The 23,677-nt window shown below is 39.1% G+C and overlaps 2 protein-coding genes and 1 long non-coding RNA gene across 5 annotated transcripts in view; 2 read left to right on the top strand and 1 right to left on the bottom strand.

Annotated features, from left to right (window-relative positions):
- The window catches only part of SOAT1 (sterol O-acyltransferase 1), a 56,556-nt gene extending 49,406 nt beyond the window's left edge, over positions 1-7,150 (bottom strand). For all 3 annotated transcript variants that reach the window (XM_081216172.1, XM_081216173.1, XM_081216174.1), the window contains exon 1: positions 6,976-7,150. The gene's annotated coding sequence lies outside the window, so the exon portion shown is untranslated. The remainder of the gene's footprint in view (positions 1-6,975) is intronic.
- A 122-nt stretch (positions 7,151-7,272) lies between these two features.
- Positions 7,273-23,677, top strand: part of LOC308611958 — a 37,087-nt gene continuing 20,682 nt past the window's right edge. The window contains exon 1 of the long non-coding RNA XR_014015051.1: positions 7,273-7,574. This is a non-coding gene — a long non-coding RNA (uncharacterized lncRNA). The remainder of the gene's footprint in view (positions 7,575-23,677) is intronic.
- LOC308612513 (transcription elongation factor A protein-like 8) lies at positions 21,466-22,226 on the top strand. Its single transcript, XM_081224987.1, has one exon. It carries the CDS (start codon positions 21,548-21,550, stop codon positions 21,848-21,850), a length of 303 nt encoding a protein of 100 aa, XP_081081113.1. The 5' UTR covers positions 21,466-21,547; the 3' UTR covers positions 21,851-22,226.

Raw genomic sequence — 23,677 nt, 5'->3', positions numbered from 1 at the left:
ACAGGCTCCGGACGCGCAGGCTCAGAGGCCATGGCTCACGGGCCCAGCCGCTCCTAGGCATGTGGGATCCTCCCGGACCAGGGCACGAACCCGCGTCCCCTGCATTGGCAGGCAGACTCTCAACCACTGCGCCACCATGGAAGCCCCAGAGTACCCTTTTAAAAGGTAAATCTGAGCAGGTCATTCCCCTGGCTCAAAAATCCTTCAGGCACTGAATTCTGTCCCAAGCCTTCACCACTGTCTAGTAACTCCTCCATGATCTGCCATTCATCTCCCGAACCTCCACTTCCCACTACAATTCTCATTGCTCATTCTCATTACTTTGGCCTTCTGCTGTTTCTTGGTCAAGCCAAGTTCACTCCCACTTAAAGGTGTCCACTATTTCCTCTATCTAGATTATCTCCCCCAGACACCCTCCCTCAAGGATTTCCCCCTCACTTCATTCAAGTTCTCAAATGTCCCCTCCCCAGGGACTCCCCTATCTACCCCAGCTAAAACAAACACTCACACCCTGTTAGTCTTATCCCTTACCCTGCTTTATTTTTCTTCAGTGCACTTATTTCCCAATACATTATAGTTTTAATTGTCTACCCCACAAGACTAATCCCCATGAAAAGCAGAATTCTGACTTGTTCACCATTTTACCCAACTATCTAGAACTTTGCCTGGAACAGTCTATACTTAATACATGAATGAATGAATAGTTATCAAGCATTTTCACACACAGTAAGGAAGTAAAACAACTTCCCTTCACATGTTCATGAAACAATCATTAAGAGGATAGTATGAGAGTTGGAACTCATGTTCATTTCTAACTTTACCTGTTAACACTAAAAGATAAATATAGACCCCAGTTTGGGATTTAAGTTGTATGGATGTACATAAAAATGACCCATTCTAGAGCTTAAGACCTTTCATCAGCATCTGCCATTCTGGACTCAATTATAAACTCAGGCTGTCTAACAGACTTTGAAAAAAAGTTTGCTAACAAATGCCATGACTTTTACTTCCCTGAAAAATCTCTCAAACTTGAGAGATTTTTCTCCTGAAACAATTCAAATAATTAGAACATTATTAGAATTGCTGGTAAGTTCCTTTTAATGGGTACTTACCACTGGCTACACTTTCTGATAAGATCTTTGTGTACACTACCTCCTTTAAACTTAACAATAACCCTGTGAGGTAGGTAATCCTGTCCCCAATTCACACAGAAAAAAGTAGTGACAACCAGAAGTATAATATAGACAACCGTAAAGAAAGAAAACTTTAAAAGTAGGAATCAACTTTAAAAAAGAGAAAGCAAGCATAGGCCTTTTCATGTAGGGTTAAAGGGCTTATGTTTCTTATAAGTCCCCCAACACATCATTGTATCAAAGTAGACCTGCAGGGACTTCCCTGGTGGTCCAGTGATTAAGAATCTGCCCCCCAATGCAGGGGACATGGGTTCGATCCATGGTTGGGAAACTAAGATCCCACATGCTGCACGGCAACTAAACCCACGCCACCACAACTACAGAGCCCATGCACTCTGGAGCCCGTGGGCCACAACTAGAGAGAAGCCGAAGCGCGGCAATGAAAGAGCCCCCGTGCTGCAACTAAGACCCGACGCAGCCAAAAAGCAAAAAAAAAAAAAAAAAAGCAGACCTGTTGACTTTAGCTGAATTCATAATGTTTTTTTTGTTTTTCAGTTTTTGGTTTTTTGGGCTGTTCCATGTGGCTTACAGGATCTTAGTTCCCCTACCAGGGATTGAACCTGGGCCAAGCAGTGAAAGCCTGGAATCCTAACCACCAGACTACCAGGGAACTCCCCTGAAGTTCACGCTTTAATGACCCTGGCACACCTTGTAAAAGGCTATGGTACTTTAAACATAGAAGGCAAGGACAAAAATTTTAATTTGCCTTGAAAAACAATTTTTTTAAGTTTTGACACTTAAAAGGTACATGTCAATTATCTGAAAATCCATGTATTTTAAGCACCTCTTTCTACAATGATGTTAGATGTATTGTAAATAATACAGAGGTCTACTCCATTAACTGTTCTCACACACTTAAGCACACACGGTGTCAAGAGAAGGCATAACCAACCACTTAGAGAAGTTGAATAAGTCCTCATGGAGGTGACATTAGAGCCAGATTTCAAAGAAGACATAGAAGTTTGCCAGGCATCAAAACAGAACCAGATGAAAAGCACTCTGAAAACATGAACATGTACAGAACTTGGTGACAGATCCGTTATTTCAAACATTTTATTGAAGTCTACTACATGCCAGGCCCTGGGATACAAAGATGATTAAACAGTCTGAGCCCTCAAGGAATGAAAAACTAGTGAGAGAAAGATATAAAAACATAATTATAGGAGTATTACAGAACAGCAATTTAGATGTATGTACATTATGAAGGGAATACAGGACTGATGCCCAATAGAGTTTAGGGGCAATTAGGAAAGGTTTCCTGAAGTAGGTAAAATCTAGGTTAAATCTTAAAGGAAGAGAAGGAAAAGGCTGGAGCACAAGGTAAATGGAAGGGCAAGGACAAAAGGTCAAGGGCCCTTAGGGGCAATTCTAAGGAGTTTGGAACTTAACACACAAAACAAGGAGTTGATAGAAGCTTTTAAACAGAGGGTGACTTGATATCTGTCTGACTTGATATCTGTCTTTTAGTAAGAACTCAGGCAGCAATGTGGAGGATGTGCTATTGGCAGTGCTGGGGCCCAGGGCGGGCTGCCCCAAAATATGCCTCAGTGGCATACTGATTATTTTGAAGAAACAGCGGTTGCAAGGGGGAGACTGTGACCCCCCTCTCTGTCTCCCTGAACGCAGGAAATAAATCTGCCATGTAAAAGGTGCCCTTCCTGTAATGGGAGGTAGAAAGACATCCTTATCACCAGAGATGGGGAGTTCAGGGCCCAGAGGCCTGTATAAGGAAACACCTGCCACTTCTTTGCTAATTTACTACCCAAGCCCAAACTTTGCTTAAGTTCCTTACTAATTAAGCACCCAAACCTAAGCTTCTTTGTCCTGTCAATTCCTCTCTAATTTATTGTTGGTCTAAAACACATAAAAGCTGCCTACTTTGGCCACTTCTTAGGTCTTGTTTCTATGAGACCTCCATGCACATGAATCAAAGATTCTTTTTTCTCCTGTTAATCTACCTTGTGTCAAGAATTCAAGAGGGGTTAAATCAACTATACTCCAGTATAAAATAAAATTGTTTTTAAAAAGGTTAATTTTATGATGTGTATATTTTATCAGAATAAAAAAGCAAATACTGGGGAAAAAAAAAAGAGAACTCAAGAGAGGTAAAGGGGGAAATTTTGCCCTCCTGGATCACAGGGAGAACAATGAGCTCTCACAAATGATAAAGGCCTAAAGTAAGGCTCAAATGACAAGTATTTCTTAAATGGACAAATGATTTCATGAAGAAGAGATAAGAGAGATCAGATAAATTTACAAACATTAAGCTGAGGCATCTATGAGATATCCAGGTGCCTACATCCAGAAGGCAGTTGGAAATACAGATCCCAAGCGAGTTTCCTAACTAAGCCTACGGGTGTGCCATTAAGCTAAGTAACTACAGGAGAAGAGAAATGAGTAGATAAGTTCAATATGATACGCCTGTGAGTCAGCCAAGTGATGACGGCCAACAGGCAAATGAATATACAAATCTGGACTAAAGAGAGAGATGTGGGATTCATTGGTGTATAGGCAGCAGCTAAGGCCAAGCACAGGAAGGAAGTCTCAGGGAGAGACCATAAGTCATAAGACCAAAAGAGATTACTTAGGAAATAACAAAGCTAACATTTGCCTAGTACTTACTTTGGCTCATTTAATCCTCACAACAATCTATGTGGCAGATACTATTATCCCTTTTTTCTTTTGGCCACGCCACATGGCTTGAGGGAACTTAGTTCCCTGACCAGGGACTGAACCCAAGCCACAGCAGTGAAGAGTCCTAACCACTGAACCGCCAGGGAATTCCCACTATTATCCCATTTCAGAAGTCGTTAACATTTTCCAATATTACAAGGCAATTAAAGAACTGTAAAAAAGCAAGGCCTAGGAAAGATTAGAGGAAAACCAGGAGCCAGCAATGTTCCAAATCAAGTTAGAAGATACAAGAGGTAACCTACGGTCAATACCATGGAAAATTCAGGTAGGACCAAAAAAATACTGGAGGAAAAAAAAAAAAAGAGCGTGGGGCACTGAATATTTCACAATTTGGGGACATTAATAGCTACAATTTACATGCATAGTTAGTTTCAGGAAGAAGGATAAAGAAACATATTGAATTGGGTTGCAAAATGAGTTGAGGAAGTGAAAATCATGATCATAAGACTAGTCTCACAAGAGGTGCAGCAATAAAGGAAATAGGCACTCATGTTTATCATGCCAGTAACATTTACAGTGCTGGGCGCCAGGGTCAGTGCATCACATACCTCACTTAAAATTTCCATTTTAAAAGGTGCAAAAGATTCAGAAACACTACTAAACTTAGTCACATGACAGTAAGTGGCAGTAGAAACATTTACACCCAAAGTGGCATAAAGCTGACTAGCTCTTTTAAAAATACAACACACTGAACAATTATTTCTTAAGAATCCAACCAGTTCACTGGTTTTGGAATGTTCAGTGTGGTAGTATCTAACTTGCCTTAAGAAAGCGAAACAAAAAGAATTGGATTGAACCACTAAAATGAATCACGTTGGAAAGAAGTGTTCACTTTAGCCTGCCTGCAGTGTTCCTTATTAATTAAGCTTTCAAAAGCACCTTTAAATCTATAAAAAAAAAAAAAGGAAACATTGAACAGGAACACCTACTCTAGGTGAAGACTTTGCTACATCACTCCCAGGTTCAGTAGAGGTACAGAGAAACACTTTACAGATACAATTCAAAACATAAACGTTCCCTTTCTTCTTTCCAAATAAAGGTTTGCCCTAGTACAACCCTATATTTACATATCAAAGAACTGCGTCACAATTAGCAAAACTAAAGAACACAAATTCTCATTTACATCTGTATGGTCACTATAATCATTTATCCTATGGGATAAATTCCAAAAATAAATTTTGTTAACTGGCCTTTGTTAAAAACTTTTTCCTTTTCCTTCCCAAAGGAAACAGGTAATCTCTAGTTCATATTTTTCATTCAAAAGTTCCCTCCTGGGCTTCCCTGGTGGCGCAGTGGTTGAGAGTCCGCCTGCCGATGCAGGGGATATGGGTTCGTGCCTTGGTCCGGGAAGATCCCATATGCCGCGGAGCGGCTGGGCCCGTGAGCCATGGCTGCTGAGCCTGCGCGTCCGGAGCCTGTGCTCCGCAACGGGAGAGGCCACAACACTGAGAGGCCCGCGTACCGCAAAATAAATAAATAAATAAATAAGTTCCCTCCTTGGGACTTCCCTGGTGGCGCAGTAGTTAAGAATCCGCCTGCCAATGCAGGGGACACAGGTTCGATCCCTGGTTCGGGAAGACCCCACATGCCGAAGAGCAACTAAGCCCGTGTGCCACAATTACTGAAGCCCGCGTGCCTAGAGCCCATGCTCCGCAACAAGAGAAGCCACAGCAATGAGAAGCTCGAGCACCGCAACGAAGAGTAGCCCCCACTCGAGGCAACTAGGGAAAGCCCACGCACAGCAACGAAGACCCAATGCAGCCAAAAGTAAAATAAATAAAAGCAATCATTAAAAAAAAAAAAAAGAAGTTCCCTCCTCTGTCCTCCAACTCATTCATTCTTTCATTGTGCCAGGTGCTGGGCCAGACTCTGAGAACTAAGACCTAAATAAGATGGACTAGCCCAGCCTTCATGAAATTTACATGCTAGTAGAAGAAACAAAGCATCTAAGTAACTAACGCAGCTCATTACAATTGATGATTAACTGCAGCTAAGAAAAATGGAGTGCTAGGAGGGTTTAACCCCCCACAGGATGGGTTTCCTGAAGAAGTGATATTTGGGCTGATATTAGAGGAAATGAGCGAATTAGAGGTGAAGGAAACCCCTAAAGACCAGGAGATAGTAAAGAGAAAGAGGCTTTCTTAGAAGAACAAAAATAAAACCGGTGTGGCTGGAGCCCAGAGAGCTCAAACTTAACTGGAGATAAGAGTGGCAGCAGTGTTTTGATCTTTATCCTAAGAATGTGAAATCTTGAGAGTTCTCCGCACGTAATGCAATGAGACACGTGCATTTTTAAAGGATTACTCTTGAATGCATCAGAGCTCTTTCCAAAATTCATCCTCATGCCTAAACAACACACAACTTCCCTAACATCAATACCACCCAACTTAAAGCAAGGGGAAAAAAAGAAGAATGCTTCGAGTTGAATTCTACTCGAATTCAAGGGACTCTGGGAAAAAATTAGTTTAAACAGATAGGACCCACTTAAATATTAAGTGACCAGTAAACTTCATACATAAACATGGAAAAGAGAGCTTATAGTTGTTTCTCGCTTACAAATAACTTCTAAATATACACATCATTTAAACTGCATGGCTATTAACATTTAAGAATTACAGAAACTTAATCACATCCTAATACTTCAAAATAAAATGAGATGATTAAAGGTTTTGGTACCCAGATTTCGATGTCTTGAAGTACCACCGATCCCTTCACTTTTTTGCCCTAAAATCAGTCAGAAGCTGACACCCTGAGTGCGTTTTTGGTTTCGCTTTTTAAGGAATAAAATGTTTTTAATTCATAACTTTCTTTACTACTGGCTTGAGAGATGTCACAGGACTTGGGGGGACACCAAACAAACCTCCAAGGTTTAAAAGGCTGCCAACCATACCGGCGCCCGAAGGTAACTTTCCCGCCCGCCCCATCCCCCAAACTGCCCAGGACTCGCGGAGCCTCCCCCTCCCCTCAGCCCAGGACAAGGCCAGGCCCCCTGGCCGGAGTTGCAGCCACTTCTCTCCCCTTCTTCTCCGGCAGAGGCGGGTGGACCCTGGCAGGAAGTGAGGAGGGGACTGGGGAGCATGGGCATTACCTGGGACCAGAGCCTGGCAGCGGGGACCTCAGAAAGGAGGGCAAAGCCGAGAAACCGTCACAGCACGGCTGGCAGGAAGGTCGGCTCCTGGCCGCTCGCTCCCCGGCTGCCCCAGGCCACCAACGCCACCAGCCCAACAGCAAACGAAGTTAACGCGCCCGACTCCCCAGCCCCTCCGCCCCCAGCCTCGCAGCCCGCTACGCAGCGTCATGCGCACGGCCAGCGCCGGCTGAGGCTTTCATTGGCGCTCCCGCCCGCCGTCAGGCTCCGCCCACCGCCGCGCGAGCAGACCTTGATTTCCGTGACAGTAGCTTGCTTTCCATTTGTACCCCAGCGATCCAATGTTCTGCAGAAATGGGACCGAGGCAACCTGCTGCCTGTCCGAAAAGGAACTGCATGGTAGCGCAGGACTGACGAGTCTGGTGCCTCTTCCAGAGACTCTCAGAATCCGCCTATAGAACTGTGGATTATTGCAGTTTGAACTGACCCCCTAGGACAACTAGAAGCGCTAGCCGGAAGCGTTTGTCATGGGATGCTTTAATGCTTTGAAAATTGTCCTTAACTGTGTCCTTCAGCGAACTAGATAAAGAGACAGTAAGGTAAGTGAAATACCGGGGCAATGAAGTAATTGAAAAGGGGGCTTCACAATTAAAGAGAAAATAATGATGCAGAAAGATTAGGACATTAGATACAATTAGGTTGTATCTGTTTAGATCGCTTAGATTTTATGAAGGCCAATACGTAGGTAAACTTAGAGTAAAGGTAGGTGAAAAGGGAATGATGTGGGCAACAGGGACTGAAGGACCACACTCTCAGCCTGCAAACCAGTACGAGCTAACCTAGCCTGTCTAGTCAATCCAACCCTACACTATCAGGTTGAGATGGCCACCCATGACCCGGTCAGGCTGCCGTGAACAAATGGATCAAGGTTACCTAAACTGACTACTCTCGGTGGACCTTTTAACAAGGAGATTTGTATAAGTTCCCCTGGCCGCCCAGAGCACCCAGCATGTTCACCCTGAAGCAGAACCTGGCTTCAGCGTTCAGTCAATTCAGGACTGGCAGTCATTGGCAGGCGCACCCAGTTTACCTCTTCTACAGTTGTGATTGCTAATTCTGCCACCTGGATGACAATAGGATCTGATACATCACCTCTCCCCTCCTACCAGTTTAAGAGCAGTAGGAACACAGGGACTCCTTTTTTTTTTTTTTTTTTTTGCCGTACGAGGGCCTCTCACTGTTGTAGCCTCCCCCGTTGCGGAGCACAGGCTCCGGACGCGCAGGCTCAGCGGCCATGGCTCACGGGCCCAGCCGCTCCGCGGCATAAGGGATCTTCCTGGACCAGGGCACGAACCCGTGTCCCCTGCATCGGCAGGCGGACTCTCAACCACTGCGCCACCAGGGAAGACCAGGACTCCTTTCTTTAAGACTGCTCACCACTATATACACACACCAAAAAGACTCGTTTTTTTCCCTTGTTTCATTTATTCATTCAAAAAATATTGTGTTTTGTTCTTGGTGCTAGGGATACAGGAATGAATATAACAGAAGCCCAGCACTTAGATGCTTATGTTTCTAGTGGAAAAGATAAATTTTTTAAAAAAGTAAATAAAATAATAGCAGGTAGTGATGTGTTAAGAAGAAAACAAAACAGAGTGGTCAAGAAAGGACTTTTTGAGGAGATGATCTGAACTAAGCCTTAAATGAGGAGAAGGAGCCAGCTATGCCATTTATGGGGAAGAAGAGCATTCTAGACCGAGGACATGGGTGCGGAAGTGCTGATGCTGAACGTTGGCTTGTTTGAGGAACAGAAGGCCAGGAGGCCTGAAACACCTTGTGTGGAGGGTATGAGACTGAGGTTGGCAAATTAAGCAGAAGGCTAATCCTGTTGTTTGGATTTTTTTGTTTGTTAAGTTATGTCTTGTCTTGTTTTTTAAGTCAACCTATTTTGTAGAGAATGACTTGCAGGGGTTTAGAAATGTAACAGGGAGAAGCCAGAGAATGATAGAGAGCTATTGGACAAGTCCATGCGATATATGATGGTGACCTGGATTAGGGTGGTTGCTATAGAAACAGAAGTTGAAGGATCTCAGGATATTTTCCTGAGGTGCAGGTGTGAAGAAAGGTGGTAAACAAGGTGACTCCCAGGTGGTTTTCTTAAGCAAGGAGGAGGATGCCATTTAGTTCAAGGGGAAAGATCATTTAATATGACTGGAGGGACCCTGAATGCCTCTGCCCAAACTCCAAGCCTCTCCCACCACTGACCTGAAAATCTCACATCATTCACTCCTTGGGATCAAGGCTTGGTTAAATATGAATGTTGGCTTTATCACATTCCAAAAACCACATGTACAGAACTTGTATTAGTTGCTAGGAATCTAAAGATGAATAAAAACAGCTGTCTATTGGGGAGATTGATAATAAGTTAGCCATTTCAAGACAAGTAGGACAAGTATTATCATAAGAAGGGATAATAAAAGTGCCTACCTTGGTGGCGGGGGTGGGGGGGTGGGGAAAGGAAGCTGGGACGAAAGCATGGACATATATACACTACCAAATGTAAAATAGGTAGCTAGTGGGAAGCAGCCACATAGCACAGGGAGATCAGCTCGGTGCTTTGTGACCACCTAGAGGGGTGGGATAGGGAGGGTGGGAGGGAGACACAAGAGGGAGGGGCTGTGGGGATATATGTGTACATATGGCTGATTCACTTTGTTATACAGCAGAAACTAACACACCATTGTAAAGCAATTATACTCCAGTAAAGACATAAAAAAATTAAAATTTAAATTTAAAAAAGAATTTTTTTAAGTGCCTACCTTACAGGATCACTGTAAGGATGAAATGAGTCAGTGCCTACAGAGCTCCAAGTACAGACACTGGCATATAGAGGTACTCAATAAATATCAACAGTTATTTTACACTTTTCTACACTGAGGTTTATCATTATTTTTGATGTTGTTATCTTCTGGATTCAGTAGGAGCAGATGGAATGATTATCACAGCCTGCTACTCTAAGAGAGGGAAGGTTGAATGGAGGAAGTCTACCTGACTCTAGCTTTCTGAACCAGTAGGAAGTTTAATTGGCAGGCAAGGGAAGAGGGACATTCTAAGCAAAAGAAAAACAAGGTCAAAGGCTAAAAAGACAAGGGGGAGCCAGAACTAGAGCTAGAACTATGCAAGAGACTTAAAAGTAGTTGAGTATTGTTGAAGTGTAGGTTACTTACCGAGAAGTGGCAAGAGATAAACTTGGTGTCAGGGCTTAAGAAATGGGAAAAGAATTTGAAAAAGAATAGATACATGTATAGGGATAACTGAATCACCTTGTTGTACACCTGAAACCAATACAACATTGTTAATCAACTATACTCCGATATAAAATAAAAACTTGAAAAAAAAAGAAATGTGTAGACCATGCTGAGACATTCTGACTCAGGCTCCCATAGACAGTGAGGAGCCAGTAAAGGATGTTAAGTAGGGAAGAGTCATGATTTAGGAGACTGTACTGTACTAGAGGAAATGAAACTGAAGGTGGAAAGACCAGTTAGAAGGGCATTACAGTACTATGGATGAGAGATGATAAGTGCCTAAACTAGGGCAGTAGCAAGTGGGGTGGGCATATTTGAGAGAGATTTAAACAGACAATTAACAGAATTAGAGAGTGTTTGGATGTGGTGGTTCAGGATGTATCCAGGATTTTCAGCACAGCAGGCTGGGTGGCTGGAGTTAATGCTGACTGAAGTAAGAAAATGCTTCCTGGAGAAGGACGAAGAATAAGCTTTACTCGGGTTAATATTTAAGCTGCACTAGTCCATCTCCAACTGAGACCTAAAGAAACTGAACAAGAAGCAATCAAGATTTGTTTAATTTTACAATAAAAATAGCTCTAACTTTTTTTGCTGGTTGTGTCAATAATGCATACTTACTGCAGAAAATAAAATCAAGTACAGAAAAGCACAAAGATAAAAGCCATCTAAAGTCCTACCACCCAGGGATGCAGCTAAACTTTGATGTGGGGAAGGAAGAGTACAGTGACCTGAGCCTGAGGACTGAGCCATATCACAAGGAGACACTGGGGTCTACAGGGAGCCAGAACGGGAAACTGAACAGGAACCAAATCGGGTTTTAAAATACAAACATCTCAGTTCTTTTTTTTTTTTTTAAGAAAGGTTGGTGTTTTTTTTAAATTAAATTAATTAATTAATTAATTTTATTTTTGGCTGCACTGGGTCTTTGTTGCTGCCTGCTGGCTTTCTCTAGTTGTGGCGAGTGGGGACTACACTTCATTGTGTGCGCAAGCTTCTCATTGCAGTGGCTTCTCTTGTTGCGGAGCACCGGCTTTAGGCATGTGGGCTTCAGTAGTTGTGGCTTGCAGGCTCTAGAGCGCAGGCTCAGTAGTTGTAGCACACGGGCTTAGTTGCTCTGTGGCACGTGGGATCTTCCCGGACCAGAGATCGAACCATTGGCAGGTGAACTCTTAACCACTGTTCAGCCAGGGAAGTCCAACATCTCAGTTCTTCAAAGGGTCACATCTCCCTTAATGATACCAAACAAGCAACAAATCTTTATCCCATTTCAAATATGTGTAATTTCTCCATTGGCACTCAGGCGTAGTGAAAACATAGACTCATCCGGAGTTAAGGTTTTGTGACAAAGTTAGTACGAGGCAAGAGTGTAAATCAGGACAACCTTGATTGGTATGTCCCTGAAAACTCTTGGAGAGTTGGACTCCTCTCTTTTTTATGTATTCTGGAAGTATCCAGCAAAATATGTAAGAGCCACCTGAAAAATATATTGAATGAGTTAATGAAGCCAACTAAAATATGAGATTGTGGGCAGATCCCAAACTAATGAGAGGTCAGACACAACTTCATTCCTTCTCTTAGTGATTCAGTCATCTTGCATGCTGTCATCACTTATTTTTCTACAAACAGATTTCTTTATATACAAGGAAGAGTGCCACCTATCCCTGTTAAGTAGACTGCAGCTTGACTCGATAGACTGCCTCTAGCTCTAAATAGCAAAGTATTACATTTTAGGCACTGCCATAGATGTAATAATAGTTCGGGTAATATACACACGTAAGAAAACACCCTCAAGATTTCCTGAATCACCAGATGATTTTTTTTATCTTACTGGAACTAAGTTGGTATAAATCTAAAGAAGACTCTGGTCAGTTAAGACGATATGGTAAGACCTAGAGAAACCACTAAGAAAATAACTCCAAAAAATATAGGGAAAAAATCATTAAAGAAATTTAAATGTTACACTAAGGAATATTCCATTAAAGAAAAAAAGAGTAAAGTAGGAAGAGATGAACAAAAAAGACATGAGACACGGAAAACAAAAATTATAATGGCAGACATAAATTCAACTATATCGATAATAATAACATTGTGTGAATGAATTGAACAGAATACATTAATAAACAAAATCCATCTATATGCTACCTATAGGAGCAGTTTAGATTCAAAGATACACAGAGGTTGAAATTAAAAGGATGGAAAAACATGTGTCATTCAAAAAGCAATCATAAGAAAGCTGGAGTAGCTATATTAATATCAGATAAAATAGACTTTACAGTAAAAATATTTAAGTGGTGCAACCACTTTGCAAAACAGCCTAGCAGTTCAGCATATAAATGCCATATGACCCAGCAATTCCACTCCTAGGTATATATCCAAGAGAAATATTTGTCCACACAAAAACTTGTGCAAAGTATTCATAGCAGCATTATTCATAATAACCAAAAAGTGGAAACAAACTAAATGCTTATCAACTAATGAATGAATAAATAAAACATAGTATATCCATATAATTGAATATGATTCATCCATAAACAGAAATGAAGTACTGACGTATGTTTCAACGTGGATAAAACTTGAAAATATTATGCTAAGGGGAAATAAGACTGTCACAGAAGACCACGTATTATATGATTCCATCCATATGGAATGTCCAGGATAAGTAAATCTGTAGAGACAGAAAGAACATTGGTAGTTACCCAGAGCTGGAAGAATTGAGTGGAAATTGGGAGTGACTGCTAAGAGATACAGTTTCTTTTGGGGGTGATGGAAGTGTTGTAAGATTGATTGCAGTGATGGTTGCACAACTCTGTGACTACACTAAAAACTATTGAATTGTACACTTTAAATGGGTGAATTTTATGGTATGTGAATTATATCTAAATAAAGTAATTTTTAAATACAGAAAAAACTAATATAGAGGTCCGAATGGTGGTTACCTTTTGCCAAGTTATCAGTTGAGAGAAGGCATGAGGGAGCCTGCTGCTGTGTTAGAAATATTGTCTTGATCTGGGTGGTGATTACATGGGTGTTCACAAATGTAAAAGTTCTTCTAACTATATGCTTAAGGTCTGTGTACTTCACTACATGTAATACATTAGACAAAAAGAAAAACATTTTTAAATGCCAGTTTTATTTAAATAATATGACTTAAAATATTGATATTCATTAATTTTATTTTTCCATTTAATTTTAATATTTTATAAATGAAATAACTTTTAAAACATATATTAAAATAATTTTTATTTTACATTTTACATGTACTTTCCTAATGAAAATACATTCCACACATTCAATTTTTGTACACTTTAAACTCTACTACATTTTGTATACTAATACTTTGAACCATTACTGTAGATAGTGCACAAAAAATGAAAATCTTAATGATAATAACATAATTAATGATTTTGTTGATGATGGCAATATCAAAGTTATGAAATAAATGCATGATAATATATGAATTACATATGTTTTAATTTTATTCCCCATCCAAATATCATTGGATCATCAGCCCAAAATCTAGACACATGCAATAATATTTAAATTGTAATATTTGACATTTTACTTCTCTTTCAGTCATACAAAAGTTATAGCTTTAGATATATTTTCCCAGTTGATTGTTATAAAGGTTCATTTGTTGATATAAGAAGATATATTTTATTTGATTTTATTTGATAGTTCTGTGTGAATTTGATTTATAACTTTTAAAGACTTAAACATAATGCATGTGGACCTCAATTTATTCTTTGGTTCTTAATCCCACAGATGTTATTGGTGGGCCTACAAATAGCATGTGTGACCTGCCTTATTTACAGTTATCTATATACTTTTTAACCACCTACTTCAACTTCCTGTATACACACACAAACACAAACATACACACACACAAAATTCTCTGTTGTTCCTGAAGAACAGAGATGGTCTTACCCATTCTTGATTCCCCTGTGTAGTGTGTAACACAGTAAGTGTAGGAAACAATAAATAGATTTTGAATTTAACTGAATCATATATGTAGGAAGTGGGAGGTACACCTCAAGAGATTTCTTGAGAAATCATGGATTTAAGAAATCCAAAAATAGACAGGAGTGATAGGTGTGAAGTCAAGACCTTTGCCTTCAAGACATCTAAAGCATATGCAATAGAGAGCAAGTTTACCCAGTTTGCTTCACTAATGTACATCCTTTGGCACAATGAACAATCTATGGAGGTGAGAGGTTCATTGACTCGGAGTCGGGCTGGGCAATGTGTGGTAATGAGACATGTCTTTCGGTATATTGTTTTAGAAGAAGACGTAGGAGCACATTAAACTTCATACTCAGGGATGAAAAGCCACTCTCTGGAACTATATAAGATCCTCTATGCAATACTCTAACAGTCCACCTTTAATTTCCACTGCAATCTAACTGCAGAAATTACCAGTAAAAGTTCAAGAAATAACTGTGGTGGTTTTAGCAATATAGTAAATAGCCATCTGTTAGAAATTTGACTAAGATTCCCTAATAGGTTGTCAGGGCTGAATGAATTTTAAATAACAAAAATAATGTCAAGCAACAATTAATTTCACCAAACTGCTATCAGCTGGAAACAATCAGCTCTTATTGGCTGAGTTTGTACAGTTGCAGAGTCAGTATGAAACAATGGATCCAGGTCTTCAAATTTTAGGTCATAAGGCAGACTTGCACAAATGTTAGAGGATTGTTTCCCTTCTGTAGGAACACAGCATGTAGATCAATTCATCCTGGTTCTGGACAAGAACAAGTTGGCTTTTTACCTCCTCTATTTTACCAAGTAAATTTTGTGTCTTGAAAGGTTTGGCAGGAGCCAAAGCATGAAGTCAGAAGATACAGGATGTGTTCAGGAAATAATGAGTAATCAAGTTGGCCAGGAGACTCAGAGCTTCTCAAAACTTTTCTGCCAGAATATCTCCTTACAGAGAAAGAATAAACTCAAATGTCCCATTCATCAAGAAATTTAAGCGTTTGTCCCCATATCCCCACTCAATGTCTTTGAAATCTCATGTTTTATCTTTAAAATGAATGCAAACTTTGCATACCAGTCTAACATATCAATGGTGCTATGTAAAAATAATGTTTCAAATGTCTATTATCAGAGGAGAAAACAAGTTTCCTATTTCTAAACTTGGCTAATATACTTTCTTGGGAAAGGAGGTTCATTATACATGCGGCAAAGCCCTTTATATAAATATATATTTTTTGAATTTTGTGAGAATTGTCACGAATATATACACATATTTTAAATATTATTATTAAACTGTTCTGTTTTCAAACCTAATTCAAATTCAGAACCTAACAAACAGTTTATTATTAAACTGAACAGTAAGTAACTACCACTCAGCTTAAGAAATAAAACAGCCCAGAACCTTAAAGCTCCCAGTATACCCCTCCCAGACTATTCTTCTGCTTGTTTTCCCTCCAGGAAACCACTATCCTGAATTTTATGTTACTCATTCCTTTGCTTTTCTCTATAATTTACTAGTTTACCACAAATGTAGATATTCCTAAACAATATAACATAAAGTAGCATAAATAGCTTTACTTATTTGTGACCTTGATATAAATGATATATATATTCTACAGTTTGCCTTTTCAGTTCCACATTGTTTTTGTGATTCCTTCATATCAATATGTGTGGTTAGAGTTCATTCACTTTCACTTATGAAGAGTATTGCTGTATATTTATTCATTCCAGTGTTGCTGGACATGTTGTTTTCAGCTTTTTGTAATTACAAAGCATTGTGTCTCCAGATGCATATGGGAAGGAATTTCTGTAAGGTAAATATCCAGGAGTGAATTAAATTTTAGTCAATAGTGCCTATGGCACATAATATTTTCTAAAGATAGCAACAAAAATATCTTCCATCCAAATGCTCTTTTTACAATGTGACTTTGACATATCTCCCATCAAGACGTGGAGTCTATGTCCCCTTTCTTTGATAGTGGGTGAGCTTTTGTAACTTTCAATCAATAGAGAATGGCGGAAGTTACTCTGTGTGACTTTCAAAGCTAGTTCATAAAGGGGCATACACCTTCTATTTTGTTAGCTCAAATACTTGCTCCTAAAAGACTTTAGCTTCCTTATAAGGACTCTGACCAAACAGAGGCTGGAGGCCACCATGCTATGAGCTCAATCTAGCTGCCCAAGTGGAGAGGTCCCAAGGAGGGACGCTGAGACAACATGAAGAATGATTCCAGCCAGTTCCTGGTGGCCCCAACTCCCAGATGACACACTGGAACTGAATGAATGATTCCAGAGCTGCCCAGCCAAGCCCCTTCCAAGTTGCTGACCCATAGAAACTGTGGAATGTTATTTTAAGTCACTAAATTTGGGGTGGCTTGTATGCAGCAGTAGAACACCAGAAAAATACCAAATTATCTTCCAAAATGGTTGTACCAACTTTCGCTGGTAGTGAATGCGAGTACCTGTTGTTCTACATCTTCATCACCCTTTATGTTTTGCCTGTACTGTACACATGATATGAAATATGATTATAGTTTTAGATTGAATTTCTCTGATTACCAGGGACTTTGAGCATTTTCATATATTTAGTGGCCATTTGTGTTTTTTCTTTCATAATATCAAGGCTTTTGCTTGTATTTCCATTAGATTTTCTCTGTAGAATTTAAAAATATTATGAGTACTAATACTTAGTTATATACATTACAAGTCTCTTCTAGGTTGTTTATTGCATTTTCTAATCTTTTTATAGTGTATTTTGATGGACAGAAAGTAGCAATATTTTCTTTTATGGTTTCACCTTTTCCTGTCTTAAATTCTTTCACCATGGGATCACAAAGAAGGTTTTCTGTAATTTATCTTAGAAGTTTTACAAGTTTTGTTTTTCATATTTAAGTCTTTAATCATCCACTTGGAATTTATTTTTGTTTGATATGAGGAAAAAACTTTAAATAGGTCCAACTGAGCATCTTTTCTCAACTGAAAACTCTATTGTATGTCAAGTTCCCAAAGCATGGTCTGTTTCTGTGCTTTCTTGTCAGTTCCATCGACTTATTAATCTTTTTGTCAATACCACATTGTTTCAATAATTACAACTGAATGTTAAGATTTTTTTCAATCTAGTAGGGCATGACCCTCTTGCCTGATTTTTCTTATTCAAGAATAGGCTATATCTCGCTATTTATTTAGTCTTCCTTAAAGTCTTTCAATAAGCTCTTGTAAATTTCTCCACTAAGATCTTGTACGTTTTTTCCAGATTATTTAACAGTTTTTGTTGCTACAATAAGGCTATCATTTTAAAATAAATGTTCTTTTTTGCTGCTGGTATAATCTTATATCTAGAAGTTTTACTAACTGCTCTCATTAACTATTCATAGATTCTTTGTCAGTTTTTCATGTAGGAATCATATCATCACCAAAGAATTACAGAGTCATGTCTTCCTTTCAAATTCTTTCCTTGTCTTGCCTTATTACACTGGCTAAGGCCTGTAAAACAATGGTGAGTAGAGTGGGGAAAGTGGGCATTTCTGTCTTTTTCCTGGTTTGCAAGAGAATGCTTTTAATGTTTTGCCATTAAACATGATGATTAGGGTAAGTATTTTGAAACTAGCCTTTATTAGATTTAGACGTCTGATTGTATTACTGAATTACAAAAAGCATATATTTTTATACATCCAGATAATAATTACATGGCTACTGTTATGTAGTACCTTGCCTCCGAGATGGCCCCAAATGATTCTCACCTCCTGGTACTCAGAGCCTTATGTAATTCCTCTCATATTGTACCAGAGTAGATCTGTGTACTCAACAGAACATGGCAGAAGTGATAAAATATCATTAGATTAGGTTATAAAAGATATTATGGCATAAGATTACAAAGAATCATAAGAGACTATGAACAACTATAAGCCAATAAAATGGACAGTCTAGAAGAAATGGACAAATCTGTAGACATGTACAATCTCCCAAGACTTAACCAGGAAGAAATAGAAAATATGAACAGATCAATCACAAGTACTGACATTGAAACTGTGATTTTAAAACTCCCAACAAACAGAAGTCCAGGATCAGATGGCTCACAGGCGAATTCTATCAAACATTTAGAGAAGAGTTAACACTTGTCCTTCTCAAACTATTCCAAAAAATTGCAGAGGAAGGAACACTTCCAAACTCATTCTACAAGGCCACCCTGATAGCAAAACCAGACAAAGATATCACACATACACACAAACAAAAATTACAGGCCAATATCACTGATGAACATAGATGCAAAAATCCTCAACAAAATATTAGCAAACTGAATCCAACAATACGTTAAAGGGATCGTACACCAGGATCAAGGGGGAGATGCAAGGATGGTTCAGTATCCACAAATCAATCAGTGTGATACACCATATTAAAAAATTGAAGAATAAAAACCATATGATCATCTCAATAGATGCAGAAAAAGCTTTTGACAAAATTCAACATCAGTTTATGATAAAAACTCTCATCAAAGTGGTTATAGAGGGAACATACCTCAACATAATAAAGACTATGTATGATAAGCTCACAGTTAACATACTCAGTGGTGAAAAGCTAAAAGCATTTCCCCTAAGATCATCCTTGTTCCACAAGACAAGGTTGCCCACTCTTGCCACTTTTATTCAATACAGTATTGGAAGTCCTAACCACGGCAATCATACAAAAAAAAAAAAAGAAAGAAAAGGAATAAAAATTGAAAATGAGGAATAAAAATGTTATTGTTTGAAATGATATGATACTACACTTAGAAAATCCTAATGACCCCACCAAAATACTACTAGAGCTCTTTAATGAATTTGGTGAGGTTGTAGGACACAAAATTAATATGCAGAAATCTGTTGCTTTTCTATACACTAAGAACTAACTAATGGAAATTGAGAAAACAATCCCATTTACCATAGTATCAAAAAGAATAAAATACCTAGGAATAAACCTACCCAAGGAGGCAAAAGACCTGTATTCAGAAAACTATAAGACACTGATGAAAGAAATAGAAGATGACACAAGCAGAAAGAAAGATATACTGGGTTCACAGACTGGAAGATTTAATATTGTTAAAATGATCGTACTACCCAAGGCAATCTACAGATTCAATGCAATCTCTATCAAAATACCAAAGGAATTTTTAAAATTCTATTTATTTATTTATTTTATTTATTTATGGCTGCATTGGGTCTTCATTGCTGTGCATGGGCTTTCTCTAGTTGCGTTGAGCGGGGGTTACTCTTTGTTGCGGTGCATGGGCTTCTCAATGCGGTGGCTTCTCTTGTTGCAGAGCACAGGCTCTATGTTTGTGGGCTTCAGTAGTTGTGGCATGTGGGCTCAGTAGTTGTGGGGCATGGGCTCAAGAGTGCAGGCTCAGTAGTTGTGGCACACAGGCTTAGTTGCTCCATGGCATGTGGGATCTTCCCGGACCAGGGATAGAACCCATGTCCCCTGCATTGGTAGGCAGATTCTTAACCACTGTGCCAAAGACATTTTTTTTTTTTTTCTTTTTGCGGTATGCGGGCCTCTCACTGTTGTGGCCTCTCCCGCTGCGGAGCACAGGCTCCGGACGCGCAGGCCCAGCGGCCATGGCTCACGGGCCCAGCCGCTCCGCGGCACATGGGATCCTCCCAGACCGGGGCACGAACCCGTATCCCCTGCATCGGCAGGCGGACTCTCAACCACTGCGCCACCAGGGAGGCCCTAAAGACATTTTTAACAGAACTAAACAAATAATTTTAAAGTTCGTATGGAAACACAAAAGACCCCAAATAGCAAAAACAATCTTGAGAAAGAAGAACGGAGATGGAGGAATCACGTTCCCTGACTTGAAATTATACTACAAAACTACAGTAATCAAAACAGTATGGCAGGGGTGGGGTGTGGTGGTGGCAGGATGAATTGGGAGATTGGGATTGACATATATACACTAATATGTATAAAATAGATAACTAATAAGAACCTGCTATATAAAAAGTAAATAAATAAAGTAAAGTTCAAAGAGAAACAGTATGGCAGGACTTCCCTGGTGGCACGGAGGTTAAGAAACCGCCTGCCAATGCAGGGGACACAGGTTCGATCCCTTGTCCAGGAATATCTCTCATGCTGCAGAGCAACTAAGCCCATGTGCCACAACTACAGAGCCTGTGCTCTAGGGCCTGCGTGCCTCAACTACTGAGCCCACGTGCTGCAACTACTGAAGATCACGTGCCTAGAGCCCTTGCTCCACAACAAGAGAAGCCAACACAACATGAAGCCCATGCACTGCAATGAAGAGTAGGCCCCACTCGCTCCAACTAGAGAAAGCCCTCACATGGCAATGAAGAAGCAACGCAGCCAAAAAAAAACCCCCCCCCAAAACCATTATGGCAGTGGCACAAAAACAGACACATAAATCAGTGGAACAGAATAGAGAGCCAGAAATAAATTCACACACTATGGTCAATTAATCTATGACAAAAGAGGCAAGAATATACAATGGGGAAAAGACATCTAATCTCTCCAATAAGTGGTTCTGGGAAAACTGGACAGCTACATGTAAATGAATGAAATTAGAACATTTTCTCATACCATATACAAAAATAAACTCAAAATGGATTAAAGACCTAAATGCAAGACCTGAAACCATAAAACTCCTAGAAGAGAACATAGGCAGAATATTCTTTGACATAAATTGTAGCCATATTTTTTTGGATCTGCCTCCTAAGGCAAAGGAAACAAAAGCAAAAATAAACAAACAGAACCTAATTAAGCTTAAAAGCTTTTGCACAGCAAAGGAAACCATTGACAAAATTAAAAAAGGATCTGCTGAATGGGAGAAAATGTTTGCAAATTATATGACCAATAAGGGGTTAATATATATATATATATATGTATACATATATACACACACATAGACACACAGACACACACAGCTCATACAACTCAATATCAAAAAATGAACAACCTGATTAAAAAATGGCCAGAAGACTTAAATAGACATTTTTCAAAGAAGACATACAGATGGCCAACAGGCACATGAAAAGATGCCCAACATCACTAATCATCAGAAAAATACAAATCAAAACCACAATGAGATATCATTTCATACCTGTCAGAATGGCTATCATCAAAAAGACCACAGGCAGCTCCCTATTGCTGGAGGAGAAAAGTGTCCCGGATCCTTTTAGGACTCTTGGTCTTTTGGAAGTGACCCAAATCGAGTGAGGGAAGAGGGAGGAAAATCCCCTGGATCCCTGCAGGGTTAATTTATTCAAAAAGGAAATAAGAGAAAAATACTCAACATGCAAAAGTCTTGTGAAGAAAATGAAGGAAAAGCACAGAACATGCCAAAGGCTGAGGAAGACCGCCCTACGGAAGGTGTACCACAGGAGGCAGAAAGAAATCCTCAATCTTCTGAAGAAGGTGTAAGCCAGGAAGCAGAAGGAAACCTTAGAGGAGGGCTGACTCAGCCTGGTCAGGGATATAAAGAGGACACTCCGGTTAGGCATTTGGACCCAGAAGAAATGATAAGAGGAGTAGATGAGTTGGAAAGGCTTAGGGAAGAGATAAGAAGAGTAAGAAACAAGTTTGTGATGATGCATTGAAAACAAAGACATTCACGCAGCCATCCTCATCCTGTGTGCTTTAGGCCTTGAATTCTTTTTTTTTTTTTGTCTGATATTAAAATCTGGCCCCTGCTTTCTTTCTGTTAGCATTTTCTGATGTATCTTTGATTTTTGTTTTATGTTTAATCATCTGGTGGAGTTTTGTTTTAGGTAGTATCCTTATTACCAGCATCTGGGTTTTGTATTTTGACACATTCTCCACGTCTGTTTTTCAACTGGGAAGTTTCACACGTATGCATGAAAATATGTTCATTCCATATTGTAAAGTAAAACATAACAGGTTACAAAGTAGTATATTTAGTATCAGCTCACATATGTAGGAGAAAATCTCAAATTGTGTGTGTGTGTGTGTGCATGTGTATACATACATACCTATATCAAAATTTTAACTGTGCTTATTTCTGTGTGGTGTGAATTTTTTTTCTTTTTGCTCATATGTATTTTTTAATGAACACGTCACACATACAAAAAGAATTAAAGTTTTTTTTTTATAATTAAGAGTCAATCAAATAATTTGCAACCACCTTATAAGGGCAATGAGGGCACCTAAATTCTTGATGAAAGAACTATTAAAAAAATGTAAACCTCAAATTACCTCTGAATCTCTTAGCCAGGGGAATAAAACTGGCAGTTATCACAGAAAAAAAAAAAAAAGGACTACAAATGACAAATGTTGGTGAGGATGGGAAGAAAAGGGAACACTTGTACACTGCTGGTGGTAATGTAAGTTGGTGCATCCACTAGGGAAAATAATATGGAGGTTCCTCAAAAAACTAAAAATAGAACTACTTTATGCTCCAGTAATTCCACTACTGGGTATATATCCAAAGAAAATGAAAACATTAATTTGAAAAGATACATGTACCCCAATGTCATAGCAGCATTATTTGCAATAGCCAAAGTATGGGAGCAGCCTAAGTGTCCATCAACAGAAAATGGAAAAAGAAGATGTGATATATATGCTCAATGGAATACTATTCAGCCATAAAAAAGAATGAAAATTTGCCATTTGCAATGATATGACTGGACTTGGAGGGTATTATGCTTAGTAAAATAAGTCAGAGGGATAAAGATAAATACTGTATCTTAATCTAAGAAACAAATGAATGAATATAACAAAAATAAGCAGACACAGATATAGAGAACAAACTAGTGGTTACCAGTGGGGAGAGGGAAGGGTGTAGAGATAAGATACGGGTAGTGGATTAAGAGGTACAGACTACTATGTATAAAATAAATAAGCTACAAGGATATATTATACAACACAATGAATATAGCCAATATTTTGTAATAACGATAGGTAGAATATAATTATAAAATTGTGAATCACTCTGTTGTACACCTGAGGTTAATAATATTGTAAATCAACTGTTCCTCAATAAAAAAAAACATAAGAACATATTATAAGTTTAGACATATAGATCAATGGAATAGAAGTGAGAGTCCAGAAAAAACAAACAAACCTACATTTATGGTAAATTGGTTTTGAGAGGGGTGGCAAGTCACTTAAATGGGGAAAGAATAGTCTTTTTCAACAAATGATGCTGAGTCAACTGGACAACCAGATGGAAAAGAATGAAGTTAAACATCTATCTCAGATCATGTACAAAAAAGAAAAAAACCCTCAAAATAGAGCTGAAACTATAAAACTCTTAGGAAAAAAACATAGGCCTAAATCTCTGTGACTTTACATTAGGCAATAATTTCTAAGGTATGACACCCAAAGCACAAGCAACAGTAGAAAAAATAGACAAATTATACTTTATCAAAAGTACTTGTATTCAAAATATATAAAGAACTCTTAAT

Source organism: Mesoplodon bidens (assembly GCF_964165515.1).
Source record: "Mesoplodon bidens genome assembly, chromosome: 2".
Classification (NCBI taxonomy): domain Eukaryota; kingdom Metazoa; phylum Chordata; class Mammalia; order Artiodactyla; family Ziphiidae; genus Mesoplodon; species Mesoplodon bidens.
This window is presented reverse-complemented; position numbering and strand designations above follow the sequence as displayed.

Bases quoted from the DNA above. Each gene is read 5' to 3' on its own strand.
- LOC308612513 (XM_081224987.1), top strand. From the start codon at position 21,548: ATGCAAAAGTCTTGTGAAGAAAATGAAGGAAAAGCACAGAACATGCCA.